Genomic DNA, 18894 nt, shown 5'->3' with positions numbered 1-18894 from the left:
GCTAATCATGTAGTCGATGAATTGGTTGATTCTAAAACAAATTCTAATTTAGTCCAAAAAAATGCCGTTTGGTGATCGTCTTTATTCGGGGAATGGCATTCAACAAACATCATCAGTGTTATCATCATCAAGGCCACTCCGAAAAGGCATTGTGTTGTTCTCTATACTTGCGATTATTGTATTTTCATTGATAAATATAGAAACTAAAAGTGTTTCTGCATTGGAATCACAGGTGATAATTCCAATCGGAAAAAGATTGGTCAATACAGCATTTAATGATACTTCTCTTGTACATAATTTGGCTCAATATTTTGTCAATGTAACCTTTAATGATAACTCAGAGGCGTTGGCCATGTATATTGATTTATATGAGCCTTTTGTGATTCGGTTTTGTTGCTCTTCAAAATCTACTTCTGCAAACTGTATTACTTATGGAACCTGTGAAGATAGTACGTATTTATGAATATTATCCTAGCATTATGATCTATTGTTGTTGAAATAATATTCTAACAAACAACCTTTTTATAGATGAATGTACAAGATGTCCTGATATAAAACGAAGCTTTTCTATATGGGATATTCGAGGAGACAGTCTGAAAAATCAAACAGCCAAACCTAACTCGTTGACAATAGTTAGAAACAAGCCAAACATTCTGGTTAGATCAATGAAAATCGGAGACGTGGAACGAGTCTATCCGAGCGTAGGCTCACAATCCTATCATACCATTGAATCGGGATACACATCAACTACATATTGGAATGGTTTGGATGGTGTATTGGGGATGGGATACGGTTTATTCAACGTAACATTTAAAAGTATTGTGGAAAAAGTTGACAGCAATTCTAAATTATTTGCCATTAATTTTGTGGATGATGAAACAAAATCAGATTATGGAGGAGAGATCTATGTTGGAAAATACACGATCGAACAAAATCTAATGAAGAGTAACGTGGTAATGAGTGATTCTAAAATTATGTGGGCTGAAAGGCAATACAGAATTAGTGAATTTACTTGGAATTATGCCAAATTATCTGAAACAAACACTCACACTTATACCTACGAACATAGATTTCCAATTTATCATCTCTCTTTGGATTGTGTAAAGGGATATAACAACACAGGACCTATTGATATATTTGGAAATTATAGTAGTAGCTGGCAAGTTGCCGTTTCAAGTAGAATTGATGGAATCACTCTTCCAGGACCATATTATGATGCAGTGACAGCATGGCTGTTTGATTTTGCCACATCTGTGAACATTGCCAACAAACCTTACCAAGAATGGGATTCATCAATTCTTTCATTGCTTCCCGCATTGACGTTTGTACTGAACGATGGAAATCCAGACCATCATGAAAAGTTTGTCATTCCACTTTCTGTTCTCTTTGGCAAGAATGGTTTAAGTTTGTATCGACGAAAAGAAGAAATGTACATGTTCGAAGGAGATTTAGTGTCATACGACCCAACCATAGAAATTGGAACGTTAGTCTGGTCTAAACTCTTTGTTCCAGTATTTGACATGGCGAATTATCGTGTCGGATTGCTTAGAAAATCTGTGTCAAACAACAATTTAGTGTTCAATCCAACATTTTGTCATGGTTTGAGTAAGGCAAACACATGCAAAGGTGCTCAATATTATTACGAACCTAAAAATCAATGTTTAGATCCTCCATGTTCACGATACTTTTTCCAATATGTGAATGAGGACACCAAGACATGTGACCACAGCACTGGATTCTATTTTGCAATATTTGTGTTGGTTGGTTTTTGTGTGATTGCAGAATTCGCAGTGTTTGAATTTCAACTTCGAATGGGAAGCAAGCTTGTTCAATCAGCACGAAGAAACACACGATTACCAATACCTCCACCTGTTACTCAGCAACCACAAACCAATTAATCCATGTAATTTATTGATCTCGAATAATATATTTAGATGAATTATTATTATTCGTCCAAAATTCAAATATCAAAGAAAAAAATGAAAAGCAGAGAAATCATGAAAAAGACAAATTTCGGAAGGAGTATTCTTCTTCTTTCCATCATCATGCTCCATTGTTTCTTCCTTTCATCGTCCATGTTAAACGCCCATGAAAATCCATCTCCAAAACCATTTCCGCACATCCCTCGGCCGTTCTTTTCATCGCATCGTGGATCCCGATTTTTAACCCCTGAAAATACGATGCAAGCCTTTCAACAAATTTTAGCATTGGGAACAAGCGTTTTAGAATTTGATGTACGTTTGACGAAGGATCATCAATTAGTAGTATTTCATGATGCTGTTGTGAATAGAACCACTGATGGAGAGAATGCTGTCAATGCATATACATTACAAGAAATTAAGAAATTAAATGCTGCATTTCATTTTAGGGATCATACTGGAGAGTATTTGTTTAGAACAACAACAACGATGGAAAAGAAGAAGATTTCTTTTAGAGTTTCAACGTTGGAAGAAATCTTTTTAGAATTTTGGGGAGAACCGCGTGAGCTCACTCCACTTGACATCAATATGAATATTGAAATTAAGGACAATGATTTATTAGCAGCAGAATTATTATTGAAATTACTTGAAAAATATGGAAACGTGCACGAACATGTGGTGATTGTTTCCAATTTTTGTACACCATTAGAGTTCATTCAACAAAACAACAAACTTATTCCAACAGGCACCTGTGAAAAAGAAGTAGTCCGATTTGTGATTTATCACACATTGAACGATTTAACGAGTCCTCTTTTTGAATTGGGAAAATTGGTTATTGGCCAACAATCCATGAAAACTCGTTACAGTGCCTTTCAGATTCCAGTTTCGCATTTAGGATTGAATTTTTCTAATCCTTATTTCATTAGCGATGCCAAGCAAACTGGAAAAGAAGTTCATTATTGGGTTGTGAATTCTAAAGAAAGTATGCGACAACTCATTAAGGCTGGTGCTGATGGAATCATTACAGATCGAACAGATTTAGCGCTTGAAGTATGGAAAGAAATGAATCTTCCACTCTCTCCAATTGTTGAACTTTATAGAAAAAAGTATTCAGACCATTTACCACATTTATCAAAGCCTTATGAAAATTTTGAAGAAATTCATTCTTGCGTCACACTGATATGTCGAGTCATTGATTCACTGAAATTTGTTGTGTTATCAACGCTTTTCGTGAGTTTATTATTGAGCTACCAATTATGTTGCTATTGTTGTAAATTATTTACCAGTGGAAAGGCAGAGCGAAAAACAAAGGTAGATTAATTACATGATCCATTTCATGTGTGTATAATTTCTGAAGAATGAACGCGTTGTGTAACAATAACATTGTCAACATCAAGTCCAGTCCCAATTAGGAAAATTCACTTTTAAAAAAAATGTCACCAGCATTATCTTTCCTGCACGATCTACTTGCTCAAGACGACGACATTAAATCATCCACGAGTCTCCTCTCTGCCGAACAATCACAACAACTCATTGAATATGCCCAAACGGTCGATGAAGAAACTCTCATCAATGATTTTTCCGATGCTATTTATTTCCTTCCGAGAAAATTATTTTCCGTTTTAGTGCATTCTCTAACTAGTCCTGATGATGCCAAGAAATCTGGATGGGATCACTCAGCCTCTGCTATTTTACAATATTTTGTCATTTGTATGAGTTCTGTCAGTAATTCAATGAAACTCAGTGCGTTCTTTCCAAAAGATGAAGCCAAAGAAGGAAATATCGTTGAATTTGCCAATGTGTTACGGAGTGAACAAATTTTAGAACGACAGGATGGCATTGTGAGTGAAGAGTTGAAATTTTTAATCTTGTCCTTCCTTGCTTCATTACTGAGTGTGAAATCTGAGGGAAATGTTCATCCAGACATGTTTCAGAAAAATGTCAAGGCACAACAAGAGGCATTTTCTGAGAATATTCAAAAAGCAATTTTAAATTTGATACCAGTGCTCTTGACATTGACAGAATCATTTACAGTTCCTGTGATTAATTTGATAATTGCCATTCATCAGGGATTGGCAACCGTACAAAGGAGAAATGCTTTTATTGATGAATTGACTCTGGATTATGATGCTGCAAGGGGTTTCAATGATGGATTTTTGGCACAGTTTAATTATTTGACTCTTGATATTTATAATAGTTTGATATTTATTCAATCGGTCATGGCATTGCAAGATCAGAGAAGTGACATTAATTTATTTTTGACCAATGACATTAACTTTTTAGTGGATATTATTTTGAGAGAAGAAGAGAAATGGTCTGAAACTCTCTATGCTCAAGATGCAAAGAAATTGAAAACAAATCCTGTATTATGCATGTACGAAACAAGATTGAATTATTTGAAAACTTTACACTCCATCACAAAAAGCAAACTCTATTTGCATGAAAAAGTCACCAAAGAAGTATACAAACACAAAGAAATCATTGACATTTTAAGAAAGGTCCTTAATGAACCTGAACCTGCTGGTGCTCCCAAAATCTTCTTTACACTCAAAGAAGAAGCTCTTGAAATTCTAGACAACAAGTGTTTTTTCAAATAAAGTGTTGAATGCTGAGTGTGTCACAACATACAGAAAAGGATACAAAAAATTTATCAAAGAGCAAGAACTTGAATTAGGAATGCGCGTTTTCAACATTTCTGTGAAAATACCAAACATGTTGAACATTGTGTTTTTCATGCCCTAATTCTTCCAATTTCCATTTGAACTCTTACCCTGAATCAGACAGAACCAATTCATCTCCAATATTGAAGATGTTTGCAAAATAAAACCTTAAAAATGTCTCTTTTCAAGAACGTCACACGGACCATGGTTGATATCAAAATCAGCCAACACAGCAGTGCTCGTGCCATTTTGCATCACAACAAACAATTTGTTCCCCACAATTCCAATGAAGAGTCACAAATGCATCACAAAGTCGGTGTTGTTTTCGTTGCAGGAGTTGGATCTGGCGTTCTAGGACCTTGCGGAAGCTATCAAACCATGTCTGATATGCTCGCAGAGGAGTATCCAAACGTCTATGCTTTGAGAGTAGATATGCAAGACACTTCTGATATGGATGGTTGTGTTAAGGAATGTCTTCATGCCTCAAAATACCTTGCAAAAGAATGTGGTGTGAAAAAAGTCATTTACATTGGGTGGAGTTTTGGTGGTGCTGTCGTCATTCGAGCTGGAGTGTCGGACACGAGCATGGTTGCAGGTGTAGTGACACTGGCAACACAAACCTATGGTGCTACTTCCTCAATATTGAAATATCCAGTTGATCTTCCAATCTTGTTCATTCATGGTACACAAGATACGTGTTTGTCATTCAAGTGCTCCAAACAATTGTTTGAAATGTGTTCGAGTACCAAGAAGGAGCTTCAATTAGTAGAAGGAGATAATCATGGATTTACCAATGACATTGATGGCTTGGTAAGAAGAGTGACTCAATTTTGCAAGAAAATTATTGAGGAATACTCAACAGAGCGTGCCTTGTAGATGGTTTGCTGTGGGTTCATTCATGCACGAGTGTTGTTGTTATATAAGAAATAATGCTTTCCAATAGAACTACAGCGTAACTTGAGATGAGGGCAGGCTTTGAATACATGCTCCAGTGCTGAAACTTTGGAAAATCCAATGACTTTGTGTTGTGATGATCTCTTTCCTGTAAATAGAGCTTGACAATGTTGTTCGTCACGAGCCAAAACGATAGAATAATCAACTCCACAGCAAATGTCGACAATGTTCTCTTCGAGTTGTATCAACTCTGTAACATCTGATTCAATTAAAGAAGGCTCTGTACAAATTCTGTGTTGTTCACCAGTAATGATTATACCACATTGGCCTTCTAAATTGCTGCCAAGGGCATAGCCACAACCATCATCGGAAAGTAGTAAGGTATGAGAAGCGCCACAACAAGCTTTTACGATTTTAACATCGTCTTTCAGAATTTCTAAAAAATGTGGCCGGTCCAAAACTCTTGGAAAATCAATTTTCCCATCAGTGGAATATGTTGTAATGCCACATTGTGAATATGAATTGTTTCCATAGCAATATACCGTTCCGTTCTCATCTAGAATAATAAAATGATAGGCACCTGCACTGATACTAGATATGGCACACTGCTTTGAAGTATTTAAACCATCATCTAACAGACGAAGAGTTTCCAACGGTGTCATGTCTCCCGTGTCTGATATTTCAAATTTGAAAAGTCGATGGTTATTGTCACAAAAAAGGCCACATAAACACTGTGTCTTGAATTTTGAAAATGTTAAATGATGGATGCTCTTAATATTGAACATTTCATCTGCGCTCGGCAAAGCTTTAGAAATTTGTTCGCTCAAATTGCAAAGTACTTTCATTTTCTTAGCACATTCGTCATAATAACATAAAATATAGGTCCTGCAATGGTTGTCATTGGTTGAAGAAGATTCAACTAAGGCCACTAATCCATACTTCATTGTCGACTCAATGTTAAGTATTTTTCCATCTGATGTTGGAATTTCAACTTTTGTAAAATAGCTTCTCGTGGTGAAATATGAATCATCTAATATCAAAGAATGCATAAACAACTCTCCGTCCTCCATCAGCACAAAAACATTGCAAAAAGTGCTCTCCACTTTCATGATTGAGGAGTCAGAGTTTTTTATAGCTAGTCAATATTCCATCGGAACCATCTGTTCATTCCTCACATCCATCATATACACAATTTGCTCATCATCCTCATCAACTCCTTGCCTCAACTGTTCCGTCATCATAACTACCAGTTCACTAATAAATACAATAATAACAAGTTTTTAATTTTCTCTTTGAAACAATAAGAGGATATTGCTTTTGAAATTCCGATAATCAAGCGTTGATGATAATCATCACTCGAGCCAGCAGCAACCCAAAATATTTTTTTTATGAATTCCGATGAGCCTTAAAAGATTGGTACAAACATTTCCGTGTTCCTTCATCAAAAAAAAATTTCCGAACTCTTTTCTGAAGGATCTTTACTATCCATTGGACCAGTTAGTCATCATGATGAGTGATTCCGAAGCAACATCTGTAGCACCAAATACATCTGAGGACAAGATGGTGGATGAATCCAATTCACAAGATCAAATGGTTGATGAAAATATTGTGGATGTATTGGGAGATGGTGGTATCATCAAGAAAATTTTGAGAGCTGCTCCTGATAATGAAACAGCCACTCCTCCCGATGGAGCTCAAGTTACTGTTCACTATGTAGGAACATTGGCCTCTAATGGTAAAAAATTTGATAGTAGTAGAGATCGTGAAGAACCTTTTAAATTCAATATTGGTCAAGGAAGCGTGATCAAGGGTTGGGATGAGGGTGTAGCAACGATGAGAAAAGGTGAGCTTGCCTTGTTTACTCTTAAACCAGAATATGCCTATGGAAAGAGTGGTTCTCCTCCATCCATTCCTCCAAATGCTACTTTGCAATTTGAGGTTGAATTGTTGGATTTTAATGATGAAGAAGAAGTAACCAGTGGAATTACCAAGAAGGTTCTCTCAGAAGGAGAAGGTTGGAGAAAGGCTGAAGAAGATGGAGCTACTGTTGTTTGCTCTTACAAGATTTATGAGAAGGACAATGAAAGTAGGGTTTTGGAACAAGTCGATGACTTGAAATTTGTTTTTGGTGATGAGAATGTAGTTTCATTTGTGGAAGATGCTATTGGAAGCATGAAGAAGAACGAAAAAGCCCTTTTCACAATTACTCAAGTCTCTCCTTGCCAATATTTAGAATATACTAGTCACACGCAAGAATTTAAGAATAATTTTTCTAATTTATTAACATCAAAGCCTGTTCTCAAGATGGAAGCTCATTTGAAAGATATTGATAATGAGAAAAATTCATGGGAGATGTCTCATGAGGAAAAGTTAAACAGTGCAGAGAGTAAGAAGGAGCAAGGTAATGAACTGTTTAAGAACAAAAGATTCAACCTTGCCCAAAAGAGATATGAACGAGGTTTAAGTTTGATTGAAGATCAACACCCATCCGATGAGCCAGAAGAGCAAAAGAAGAGAAGAAATCAAATTCTTACCTCCATTTACAATAATTTAAGCGCCATCTACCTCAAGCAAGAACAATTTTCTCAAGCTGTGAACAAGTGCGATAAGGCTCTGGAAATTGACAACCAAAGCATTAAATCCTACTCTCGAAAGGCTCAAGCTTTACAATCTCTTGGAGAATTAGAAGAGGCTAAAGCAACATTGGAACGGTGCTTGAATGTTTGTGGTAATACGACATCTGAGACCCAACTCCAATTATTAGATCTCGTCAAGTCACAATTAACCAAAGTTTCGAAAGCTCTATCTGAACAACAAAAGAAGGAAAAAGCAATGTTCAGCAAAATGTTCCAATAAATCACGTCATATGACCGACTGATGTTTTAAAATGTGACAAGAAATGAGTATGGTTGAGAATAATCGATTTGTTTACTATTTACACGAGTTAGTTGTGTTCAACTGTCACCACGGATTGAGCTGCATCCTCTGTAGCCTCTTGTGGTGTTGTTGTTGTTGCTTGTGGTGCAAGTGGATTCGCATCATCTGCCTGATCTTCAACAGGTTCTTCTCTTGGTTTCTCTTCAATTTTTTCAACCACTTCGGAACACGTTGTCATTGGAGAATCTTCTTGCAATGGTTCTGCTTTTTCTGGTTCATTGACATTATTATCTGCCTTTTCATCCATTTTGTTTTCGTCTTGAGTTGCTAACTTTTCTTGCACTGCCTTTTCTGGAGAGGTCGATGTTTCGGTTTCTAGTTTCTTGATGGAAGCAATTAGAACAGCCTTATTAGATTTGGTAGTTGTGGAATTCACAGCCTTCAAAACAGAAGATTTCTTCAACTTGATGAGCTTGCTTTGCATTTCAATCTCAAACTTTCTACTGTGTTGTCTACAAAAGTTCTTCAACAAGGCAAAATCAACACTAGTCGTATGGAATTGATAACAACTCTGAAGTTCAGTCTCAATCTTTGTATTCAATCTTTTTAAGAGCGCCTCCGTTGAAACCTTAATACGTTCTGGATCAGCATTCACATCCTTCTTAAAGACCTCTGTAAATAACTCACGGATTAACTTTTCAACAATCTCTTCCTCCATCTCAAAGGGTGTTTTAGCAGGTGCAATAGCCGTAGATCCTTTCTGTGTTTTTGTCTTGTTCTGTAACAACGATGATGAAGAATTCTTTTCATTCTTCCGACTATCTGTGGATAAAACTGGTGGTTTGCAAACCGTAGTAGCCTTCTTCTTAATGAATGGAACACCCGAGCCAACAGCACTACCAGGAATCATTTTGAGTTTCTTAACGTCCTTTTCAACATGTTTTGATCTCACGGTACAAGTGCCATCATCGGACGAGGATACTTGAGAAAGATCACGTTTCTTATTGGTACTAGCCGAGGACTTGGCAGAGGTGGAGAGATTGAAAGGTTTTGGTACGGTTCTTCCTTTTGATTTGATGAAGGGAATACCAGTACTTGAAGCTGCCGAAACAGAGGATGAAGGAGTGCCAACGTTGGTGCTGCTCATCGCGTGGTAGTAGTTGTGAAATTTTTTTTGTGATTAACGTTTAGTTTGGGCGGGAAGATACAACTGAAATTCAAGTTCTCTTCCTAATGAACACTCCGTGCATACCCCAACGTGTAATTCCTTCACAATACACTCCCAAACAAATACCACAAGCAATGACGCCAATTAGAAAAACATTTCGAATTCTCAACATTGGAATGAGTAGAGCAACGAGAAAATAATGATGCATGTGGAGGTAGTGAGTTTTTCTGAAATGAGAAAGATAGAGTATGGCGAGTATTGTCACTACTAGCAAATATCCAATGATAAAACTTAGTAAAATATGTGGTCCGAGTTGTGTGAAAAACATGAATAATTGTAATAGAATGAGAGTAATAACAGCTAATCCAGTCATAATTAATCCAATCCATTCCCAAAATGCTATTTCTTTCCATCGGGTCGAGTTGACAATAGTGTCGCCAAATTTTTGAAGTGGCTCTATTTTGTCTAAATAGGTAAATTGTAAACCAATGTAAAAAGCAACTCCAAATAATCCATTACAAAGCAAATATTCAAACAAAGTCGATTGAGTGTTTGTTTCCAAACAATGCACAATCGACACTAAAAACAATGGAAAGTAGATAAATAAATTTGAACCAAAACTTGTCGAAATTCCATTCTTGGAAGAGTCTTCCAATAATTTGAAACATCTAGGTGAAAGTAAATTCAAGAGCTCCTTAATAGTTCCCTCTCGATCTTGCAAGTAATAATCTGAAAATTGTGAAAAATCTTTCATTCGAAATGCTTTGAATAATTGTTGAAAAAAGTGTTTCATGTAATCACGGAGAGTCATTTCCATCATTGTGAAATGTTTCAGTTCATGATGAACTTGTTGGAATGAAGGAGGTGAAGGAGCACATTCCTGTTCTTGCTCTTCTTCTGAACAACAAGAAGAAATTTGTTGTCTTAATTTTCGTAAACATCTCTCTTCAGTCACATTCGAAACATAGAAAAATCCTTCAATTAATAAACAAAAATACCAAATCAAAGTATCCAAATGCAAGTCAAATCCCAAAACAATGCATCGAGGTATTGAAAAATATAATACCATTAACAAGAGAACATTCACAATTAGAAAAAACAATAATGAAATTCCCATGATTTTTAAACGATTTTTGAAATAATTCCAATCATACGGATTGTTGTTGACTTGTTGTTGTATATCATGGTTCGAATTTAAATCATCTGCTTGTTCATCATTTTGAGGAGATTGTAAAGTAATTTCATCCAATGATTCGAAAGAACGACCAACCACGTCCATGGTGACATTTCGTGTGTTACGATGATGGTTGTCCTTAGCCGAGTCGTCTTCAACGATCATTTTTTCAGTGAATGAATCAAAGGATGTCAAATACAGAAATTGTGGTCAACAGACATGTTTATTGTCTTGTTGTTGTTGTTGTGAGAATGAGGATATGGAAATTGGAATTGTTGTTTTTGGAAATTTGACAATTGAACATCACGAAACTCTCTCTTCGTTCTCTGCCGAATGAATAATAATAACGAATATCAACAACAACCACACGAATACTAAATTCATAAACTCGTGTGTGTGTATCAATTGGTCATCATTGAAAAAGAATTGTTGTTGTTGAGTTAAATAATAACTATATGGAAAGAGCGAGAGTATGAGTGTGTGTGCGTGACTTCAAAAGGAATATTACAGAGAGAGTTGACTGAATTTAAATCGATCGAAACTATTATATGGATACTATTAATAATAATAATAAATGATTATAAAAATTATTGAATGACATGAACATCATAACAATCACATTATTGGTCATTATGTTGTTGATCAAATTCTGACCAATCTTCCAATTCCTGCAAAGCAGCAATATTGGATGGATCTCTGTAGTGATGACCACGATACTTGGCTGAATTCATGTCAAAATCTGAAAACATTTCCGCATCGTCGACATTGTCTTGTTCTTTGAATTTGTTAATTTGTGGACTACTGTAAGTGGCTGTTTCTGTGCGAATGACTTCTAAATGTTGTGATTGTTGTTGTTGTGGTTGTTGTTGTGATTGATCAGTACTTGTGGAAGAGGTTGACATTGTGTTTATGAAGAGAGAAGAGAGTGTGATGATGATGATTTGTTGTTGGGAGTTTGAGTGCAGTAAATGGAGTGCGTGTCGCAAACTTGCAGATTTTGTTTTCAAAATTGAAAAGTCGTTTTTGCGAACAGGTGACAGATGCATACTGGATTTAGGGCAAACAAATCCGGCGCATGATTTGTTCGAACAATGAAACCAAGGTCATTTGCACTTCTTATGAAAACTTAGTTGCAAATGACATGAAGAGACATTGAAGTTTATTGTTGTTCCCATGATGATGAATTCACTTTTTTGTGACCTCTTTCTTTGGTGGTTTCAGCACTGGGTAATATTTGCTCACAGACAAGTCATAAATAGGCATGATGTGTGGTTGAGGAGAAGGAGTCGTATCAGAACTACTACTACTACTACTGGAGGTCACAGGTGGATGTTTGGAAAAGACAAATACTGAGACTGAATTGGTTTTTGCTGATTTTTGAATCCATTCCAAATGTTGTTTTTCGTAGGGTGCTAATTTGATATCTTGTTGCAAGATGGTATCAACTGCTTTCACAGCAGCATCGAAATGATCTTTGGCAGAGTCGAATAAATCTTTTTCAGAGACATGAGTCAAGTTGTTCGCAATCAAATAATGTTCAAAAGTCACTGGAGGAGGTTGATTGGTGGAATAGAATGGTTTGAATCTGTTTGTGAAAATAAGTTCGTCAGATGCCAGTGGATATTCCTTTTCAGCACTCATGTTGGTATAGAGACCTTTCTTATTGATTGCGAGAATGAACTAATTGTGATGAGATTAATTGGTGATTATTTGAGTAATGTGTGGGTTGTAGATTTGTGTGGAATTGAATAATGAATTTCACAATTGTGTATAAGTAGTTGTAAATTCATGGAAATTGAAACAACTTACTCTACAAAGTCCTCGATAGTAAAGATTGTGAACTTCTGATGTTAACTTGGAGTATAATTGGTATCTATTCAATGGAGCTCCAGCAGTCTTCTTTTTCTTTGCATAGAGATTATTCATGTTCATGGATCTAATTTTCGTAATATAATCAATATACCATGCAACTTGTACAAGTTCAGAATGGTGATACAAGTCCAATTCAAATCCAAGCAACAAATACTGGTGCATAATTTCACAAATAAAATCAATCATGAAGAGAGAAAATGAAAACATGTAATCACTCTTTCTAACGAGCTCATGATTACGAACATCAATATTGAGCCATGTTACATCAATTAATTCAGATCTTTGTTCAGCTGTTCCTAGATCAGGAATGAGATTTGCAAGAACTCTTCTCAATCGTGACTTGTTATGGGTATAACCATTTAACAGCTTGAGAATCAAATATGACAAGGCAGTGATCCATTCTTGGTATAATGGCTCTGGCTTTTTAGCTTGCTTTTTCATTTCTTGAAGATGCTTATCAGTAATTGAAATAATCTCTGTTTCTAGATGCTTTTCAATCCATGTTGAGAGTTTGTACTTTCCAAAAATCATATCATCTGAAAATGTAATATAGAATAGATATGCTCTCGACACAACAGAGTTGTTCTGATTTTGGAATGAAAAAAGTTTGTAGAAATGAATCAGCTGGTTCAGATTTTGACATTGTCGGACTCCCAAAATGTGATTCATCTCGTTTAAAAAGGCTGTTGCAGCATCATATGAAATATCAAAACTAAATAATTCGATGGGCTTCAAAGGAGATGTAAAGCTAGCAAGGAGAGCAATATGCTTATCGAAACCAATATTGTGATTTTCAATTTCTAAAGCTTCTCGTTCTTCCTTAATTGACTTTAACAAGGTAAGGCAAGTGGTAATGGATTTCTTGCAATTGTTCACTTGTGGTGACGTGACAGAGCTTAGACATCCATGAACGAGAATGAAATTCTGTGAATTTGAAAAATAGTAGCATGATTACATGAAGAATTTCATCACAAATTTCAAAATGATACACCTACCTTAATAAATGAAATTCTAGAAAGAATAGCATTGGTTATGGCCTCTTCCAACAATTTATCTCCTTGAAAGAGTTCAAATGATTGAGTGGTTTGCTTTCCAGTAAGAAAACTCACACGATTTGAAAGTTCGGTCTCTAACTTGTCAAATCTCTCCATCACGTTTGTTTCGCTCTCCATTAATTGAACTTCTGGAAATCCACAAGAGTCATATGAAAACTCTTCACTTTCTCTGCAAGATGTTCTTGCCATGACGTATTCCACCTTAGTTTTAAGCAACAAAATTCCATTACAAAAAGCGTGAAAATATTTAACAATGTTATTTGGGTCGGAATAGTCGCTGTGTTGTTCCAAATGTTGCAAATGATGAAGATATTCACATGTTAATAGGGTTTGTGCCAAAGTCCATCCCTCATACCATGTGAACTAGAGTGTTCGTGTGAATTTTGTGCGATTGAGAGTTAGAATTCGTTCAATATTCATTTGAATTTGTATTTCGAATTTTTAACAAATAATAGTGCGATGATGATAAATAATTATTTCCGGATTCGGATGTAAAAGTCTGTTCTCACTTACCACTGCACATATTAATTCATCCATCATGTATATTATCTGTTTTAAATTTAGTTCATTCACTGGTTTCATGAGACCTTCCAGAAATCGATCTTTTGGCCAATAAACATATTCCTTGTTAGGTCCATTCAAAAATGTATCCATCTTGGGATCTCCAATCTCTGTAACGCTCAAAACATCATGTAAATTGAATCCGGGGCCGTGTAACATTTCACCCTCGGAACAATATTGCTCAGTAGTTTTACGCAATAAATCAGTCACGTCTGTCCACGCTGTTGTTGATTTCTTCATTTTTTTGTCGACACGATGGATTTATCATGTGTGTACTATCAAATAGGTGGAAACAATGAATACTCACGAAATGTGATGTTTATTATTATTTCGAAAGGGGTATTCCTCTGTATAAATTATGAAATAATAAATTATATTCGTTTTACAGGCTATGGTTGGCATTAGGGTTGTAAGGCACAAGAAAAGGTGGCTTAGAGGAAGATGGATGATCTGTGGACGATTGTGGCTGTTGCTGCTGCGTAGAGGAATTTCCTGTCGTTGAGGTAAGGTGATCACCTGTAACAAGGTCAATCTGATTGTCGTCCACTTGCTTGAAAAATGACATGGAAAAAAGGGATTTTCACCACCATTGTCGTAGGAAACTACATGATTTGACGAGAGTGTAATAATTTTACCATCAAATCTCTTAGCTCTGAAAATAATGAAGCAATTATCAGTGTTTGAAAGAGCTGATTGTAAAAAAGTGGCAAAGACTCGCTGCCTGTCTTCCTGTATCACTACATCACTCCACTTAGAGACACAACTCTTGAAATGTTCAAGATCCTTATATCCCAAGGTCTCAATCACACAACTATTTGCTGTAAGAATTTTACCAGTGTCACCACTTGTGATAATTACTCCTAACCCTGTACTTTTACGTCCAAGGAAACAATTCTTAAACTCCAAAAAAGTATTTACAAATTCAAAAAACTCATTCTTCAATTGTTGATTTTCTTGTTTTAAGAGTTGATTCTCTCGCTCCAAATTTTGAAGTTGAGTAGCCAACACTGCATGGTTGTTAAGGGTATTAGCATTTGGTGAAATTCTTGTTGTTTGTTGTGGAGTCGATTGTTGAAAGAAAAATGGATTTGAGAAGGATTGATGCAGCATGTTGGATGGATTGCTGAAGAGAGTGGGAGACTGTTGTTGAGGAGAGACAAAATTTTGGAATGAGGAAGGAAGTGGAGGAGTTGTGCTGTGAGATGTTTGTTGTTGCTGACCTAATGATTGCTGTATGAGCGCTTGCAAAACTAAATTCGATTTTTCATTCAAATTTTGTTCTTGCCCGGAAATGAAACTTGGTGTTGACGATCCTGATGATGGCATATGTTGATTGGTTGCCAAGTAAACTTGCTGTTGAAATCCCGAAGAGGACGACGATCTTGAAGCACTACTACTTGCACCGCTGTTGTTGCTGTTGAAATCTCCAGACTTGTTCATCCAGTCTCTCTTCCGAAAGTAAACAAACTATTGTGAAATTCCGTTACCAGTAGAGAAGCGAGGAATGTTGAATGCAAACACACTATCACGGAAATCTCTAAAAGAGGAGTCTCCAATCAATGTTGGAATATTATTTTCTGAATGGTGGAATGCTTGAGAATATTCTGTCTTTGCAATTTGAAGAATATTCTTTGGAAAGAATCTTTTTGAAAAACCTACGTGGAACCAAAAGACTTCCCGTGCTCACTACCTGTACCACGTTCAGTATTTCCAAATTCAACAATTTTCGTTCGGAGTACTCACTTGCTTCAAATTACCAAGATGGCTAGCCAAAGCACTGCGACTAAGTGTTGAAAGGACGTCTATAGCTTACTTTTCAACTCGGGCTCTAGAAATTGGTTCTTCTCTCCTTTACTTTACAAATTACTATCCCAGCGAAGAGAACAGTGATGATAAAAGTTACGTTATACTCTGTAGCAGAAGAGACGAAAGCAATTCTTGGCTTTTTTTTTAAAAGATTTAATTTTACAGATGAAACCTTCATTCAATTGTGTGGGTCAAAGAAGAGCGTCGTCCACAACACCGATGGAGTTTATATTGATGCGAGATCATCGGGTATTCCTTTTCAAAGTTGTTTTTTCCCATTAAGGTAATTCAAACTTCTATATTATGGGCGTGGATTATATGATCTATCCACAACGGTCAAAGGCGTTTAGATCTGATTGAACATGATGCAGAAAAATCATTGGACTTCCATGCTTTTGGATACCACCCTTTTCATTGAACTCTCGGATTTGTAACTTCAGCCCGAGTCGAAAAGGAATTGAGAACAATTAAGAACGAATGTTTGGTTCCGGTTGAAGCCCTAAAAAAAATGTTCATTCATCTTGTGGATGAGACTGTGTTGGCGCAAATATTCAAAAAGTACTGTGAGAGCGATCAGATTTATGTGGCCTCTCGGGTTTGCTCGAGATGGAGAAGATTAATTTTTGAGAAGGTGGATATTTCGTTAGGAGTGGAGGAGAGAAAGATTGAATGGATGATTTGTAATGATGATGATGATGTAAAATCGGATCCCACTACGAAATGTCCTCTACTGAAAGTAAGGGATGAGTATGGTGAGCATCATATTGAGAATTATGATTCTGATACGAAGGTTGTTGGATTGGTAGCTAACGCAACTTCTAATGATCAAATCGTAAGAACTTGCGTTAATAATAACACAATGAATTTTAAGGAAGAGAGTTGTAGTGAATGGTTGATTCGAGAATTATACAATTCATTTACTTATATTGTTGACAGTATTATTAGTGATGAGATTTTGAATAATAATGAAAGTGTAAACTCGGAAGAATGGAATTCTAGCGCCGATGAGGATGACAACAATTGTGATTTTCGTTGTGAGTGTAGAAAAGTGAATATTGAACCCGGAGATATGAAAATTTCACAATGTTGTGGAACGACAACATGTAGTTGTTTTGCAAGGAATCTATACTGTGGAATGCACTTTCGTAATTATAATTCTACACTCAACTTGGAATATAATTATCCAATTTATGAATGCAATGACAACTGTGAATGCAATCCCAACACTTGTAGAAATAGAATACTTCCTTTCAACTACAATGGAAGTGTACCAATGGACTTGTATTTATTTCTGAAAAATCTCAAAATTGGTTTGGGAGTGAAATGCAAAAGACGAATTTTAAAAGGTGAATTTATTTGCGAATATATTGGAGAGATTTTGAGTGATGAGGAGGCTAATACGCTCTTACGGAGTGGACGTGATCATAAGGACGAAAACGACAGTACGAAGCAAATCAATGATATGAACAGCAAGATCAACAAGAGTCACACGTATTTATTGATTGTGGAAGAACATTTTTGTACAAACAAAAGTTCAACAGAGAAGGTAACAAACATTAAGCAAAGAGTAAACATTGACGCTTCCAGAAAGGGCAACATTTCACGCTTTCTCAACCACAGTTGTGAACCAAATTTGACATGGAGAACCATACGAACATTAGGGGGCGATGATGTTTCGTCACAAATACCCAGGGTGTGCTTCTTTGCCTTAAACGACATTGAGGCAAACATAGAGCTTACTTTCGATTACGGTAGTGTCATGGGTACGTCTGGCGGATCTACCAAAGAATCGCTCTCAACCACCAAATGCTATTGCGGATCATCAAGATGCAGAGGCTTTCTCCCATTCACTCACGTTTCTGAAACAGATTGAAGTCAACATCCAAATTGATTGATACAAGACATTGGTGAAGATCAAAATGAAAGTGCAAATTCGTGTGAAATGCGTTGCTGCCATCTCACAATTCACCACAGGTCAATTGATTGCTCTCAGTTGTGATATTTACGAACCAAACCATATGGGATGGGCGTTTATTAGATCAATAGCTTGTGTTGTTGCGTTGCCTGTTGCTGCGAATGGTTTAAGCTTGAATCTCAACGGAAGCTGATTCAGCATTATCCCAGAATGCGAACATATTTTCGCTTGCTGAACCAGTGCTGTGGGCATTGATGGTTTCATCAGATTGAGCAGACTCACGCAACAATTTTTGCAAATCTTGGAAATCCACAGAGATGGTAAAAGTGTGGTTGACAGGTTGTTGTTGTTTTTGGATCTTTTCGTGACGACTAGCTCTGTGAGCTGCGCTCTTAAACAAGTGCTTCTTGTAGTAAACTTTAACTCTGAGCGACTTTTGTTGTTTTGCAACCAACAATGCTTTTTGATACTCGTCCTCACTTGCGAAATTGATCCATTCATCTCCACTTTGATATTTAAATGTAACTCCAAAATTCTTCTTTGAAGAGTTAATAATAGACATTGGAGTATGATCACTGAGGTATTGTTTAGAAGCACTGCTTGAGCAATCTTGATCATCCATGTTGTTGCTACATCTGTTGCTACCACAAACATTTGAATCTCTTGAAAGACTGAGCATAACTTGATTGTTGAATTCCACAAAAGATCCAGGTAAAACAATCTTTCTAATTTCATCATAGGACTTTTTCTTAGTCGATTCCATTGAAGAGTTAAGTGGTTGGTGTTGTTCTTCAAGTCTGAATAAATTTCCAGGTGCTTCCACACTTGCGGAAACACCTGAGTTTTGCTGCTTCTTTTGTTTGGCATAGAAAAAAACCTTTGCAACGATCTTTTCTTCCATGAGCGGGGATGATGTACGGAGGAACATGTTGTTGATATTTACTCAAATCAATGGTTTCGTCAGTTAGCAGTGAAAGTCCGTTTCAAATAAAA

The 18894-nt window shown here is 36.3% G+C and overlaps 13 protein-coding genes across 13 annotated transcripts; 6 read left to right on the top strand and 7 right to left on the bottom strand.

Annotated features, from left to right (window-relative positions):
- Nucleotides 1–61: 61 nt before the first annotated feature.
- Nucleotides 62–1898, top strand: C9374_004861 (uncharacterized protein; the record flags this gene model as incomplete). The annotated part of the gene is made up of 2 exons (XM_044694547.1): nucleotides 62–449; nucleotides 529–1898. 2 exons carry the CDS (start codon nucleotides 62–64, stop codon nucleotides 1896–1898), a joined length of 1758 nt encoding a protein of 585 aa, XP_044548573.1.
- Nucleotides 1899–1979: 81 nt separating this feature from the next.
- On the top strand, nucleotides 1980–3239 carry C9374_004860 (uncharacterized protein; the record flags this gene model as incomplete). Its single annotated transcript, XM_044694546.1, has 1 exon — nucleotides 1980–3239. The coding sequence occupies one exon, from the start codon at nucleotides 1980–1982 to the stop codon at nucleotides 3237–3239; it is 1260 nt and encodes a 419-aa protein (XP_044548572.1).
- A 113-nt stretch (nucleotides 3240–3352) lies between these two features.
- On the top strand, nucleotides 3353–4516 carry C9374_004859 (uncharacterized protein; the record flags this gene model as incomplete). The annotated part of the gene is made up of 1 exon (XM_044694544.1): nucleotides 3353–4516. The coding sequence occupies one exon, from the start codon at nucleotides 3353–3355 to the stop codon at nucleotides 4514–4516; it is 1164 nt and encodes a 387-aa protein (XP_044548571.1).
- Nucleotides 4517–4753: 237 nt separating this feature from the next.
- C9374_004858 (uncharacterized protein) lies at nucleotides 4754–5455 on the top strand (the record flags this gene model as incomplete). Its single annotated transcript, XM_044694543.1, has 1 exon — nucleotides 4754–5455. The coding sequence occupies one exon, from the start codon at nucleotides 4754–4756 to the stop codon at nucleotides 5453–5455; it is 702 nt and encodes a 233-aa protein (XP_044548570.1).
- Nucleotides 5456–5475: 20 nt separating this feature from the next.
- C9374_004857 (uncharacterized protein) lies at nucleotides 5476–6417 on the bottom strand (the record flags this gene model as incomplete). The annotated part of the gene is made up of 1 exon (XM_044694542.1): nucleotides 5476–6417. One exon carries the CDS (start codon nucleotides 6415–6417, stop codon nucleotides 5476–5478), a length of 942 nt encoding a protein of 313 aa, XP_044548569.1.
- Nucleotides 6418–6979: 562 nt separating this feature from the next.
- Nucleotides 6980–8329, top strand: C9374_004856 (uncharacterized protein; the record flags this gene model as incomplete). Its single annotated transcript, XM_044694541.1, has 1 exon — nucleotides 6980–8329. The coding sequence occupies one exon, from the start codon at nucleotides 6980–6982 to the stop codon at nucleotides 8327–8329; it is 1350 nt and encodes a 449-aa protein (XP_044548568.1).
- Nucleotides 8330–8417: 88 nt separating this feature from the next.
- On the bottom strand, nucleotides 8418–9497 carry C9374_004855 (uncharacterized protein; the record flags this gene model as incomplete). The annotated part of the gene is made up of 1 exon (XM_044694540.1): nucleotides 8418–9497. The coding sequence occupies one exon, from the start codon at nucleotides 9495–9497 to the stop codon at nucleotides 8418–8420; it is 1080 nt and encodes a 359-aa protein (XP_044548567.1).
- Nucleotides 9498–9567: 70 nt separating this feature from the next.
- C9374_004854 (uncharacterized protein) lies at nucleotides 9568–10857 on the bottom strand (the record flags this gene model as incomplete). The annotated part of the gene is made up of 1 exon (XM_044694539.1): nucleotides 9568–10857. The coding sequence occupies one exon, from the start codon at nucleotides 10855–10857 to the stop codon at nucleotides 9568–9570; it is 1290 nt and encodes a 429-aa protein (XP_044548566.1).
- Nucleotides 10858–11312: 455 nt separating this feature from the next.
- Nucleotides 11313–11594, bottom strand: C9374_004853 (uncharacterized protein; the record flags this gene model as incomplete). The annotated part of the gene is made up of 1 exon (XM_044694538.1): nucleotides 11313–11594. The coding sequence occupies one exon, from the start codon at nucleotides 11592–11594 to the stop codon at nucleotides 11313–11315; it is 282 nt and encodes a 93-aa protein (XP_044548565.1).
- Nucleotides 11595–11877: 283 nt separating this feature from the next.
- C9374_004852 (uncharacterized protein) lies at nucleotides 11878–14420 on the bottom strand (the record flags this gene model as incomplete). The annotated part of the gene is made up of 4 exons (XM_044694537.1): nucleotides 11878–12372; nucleotides 12502–13488; nucleotides 13560–13982; nucleotides 14133–14420. The coding sequence occupies 4 exons, from the start codon at nucleotides 14418–14420 to the stop codon at nucleotides 11878–11880; spliced, it is 2193 nt and encodes a 730-aa protein (XP_044548564.1).
- A 142-nt stretch (nucleotides 14421–14562) lies between these two features.
- C9374_004851 (uncharacterized protein) lies at nucleotides 14563–15620 on the bottom strand (the record flags this gene model as incomplete). Its single annotated transcript, XM_044694536.1, has 2 exons — nucleotides 14563–14730; nucleotides 14787–15620. 2 exons carry the CDS (start codon nucleotides 15618–15620, stop codon nucleotides 14563–14565), a joined length of 1002 nt encoding a protein of 333 aa, XP_044548563.1.
- An 874-nt stretch (nucleotides 15621–16494) lies between these two features.
- Nucleotides 16495–17859, top strand: C9374_004850 (uncharacterized protein; the record flags this gene model as incomplete). Its single annotated transcript, XM_044694535.1, has 1 exon — nucleotides 16495–17859. The coding sequence occupies one exon, from the start codon at nucleotides 16495–16497 to the stop codon at nucleotides 17857–17859; it is 1365 nt and encodes a 454-aa protein (XP_044548562.1).
- Nucleotides 17860–18067: 208 nt separating this feature from the next.
- On the bottom strand, nucleotides 18068–18829 carry C9374_004849 (uncharacterized protein; the record flags this gene model as incomplete). The annotated part of the gene is made up of 1 exon (XM_044694533.1): nucleotides 18068–18829. One exon carries the CDS (start codon nucleotides 18827–18829, stop codon nucleotides 18068–18070), a length of 762 nt encoding a protein of 253 aa, XP_044548561.1.
- Nucleotides 18830–18894: the final 65 nt, after the last annotated feature.

This window comes from Naegleria lovaniensis (assembly GCF_003324165.1).
Source record: "Naegleria lovaniensis strain ATCC 30569 chromosome Unknown tig022, whole genome shotgun sequence".
Taxonomy (NCBI): Eukaryota; Heterolobosea; class Eutetramitea; order Acrasida; family Naegleriidae; genus Naegleria; species Naegleria lovaniensis.
Note: the sequence above shows the minus strand (reverse complement) of the source record. Positions and strands in the feature narration are given on the sequence as shown.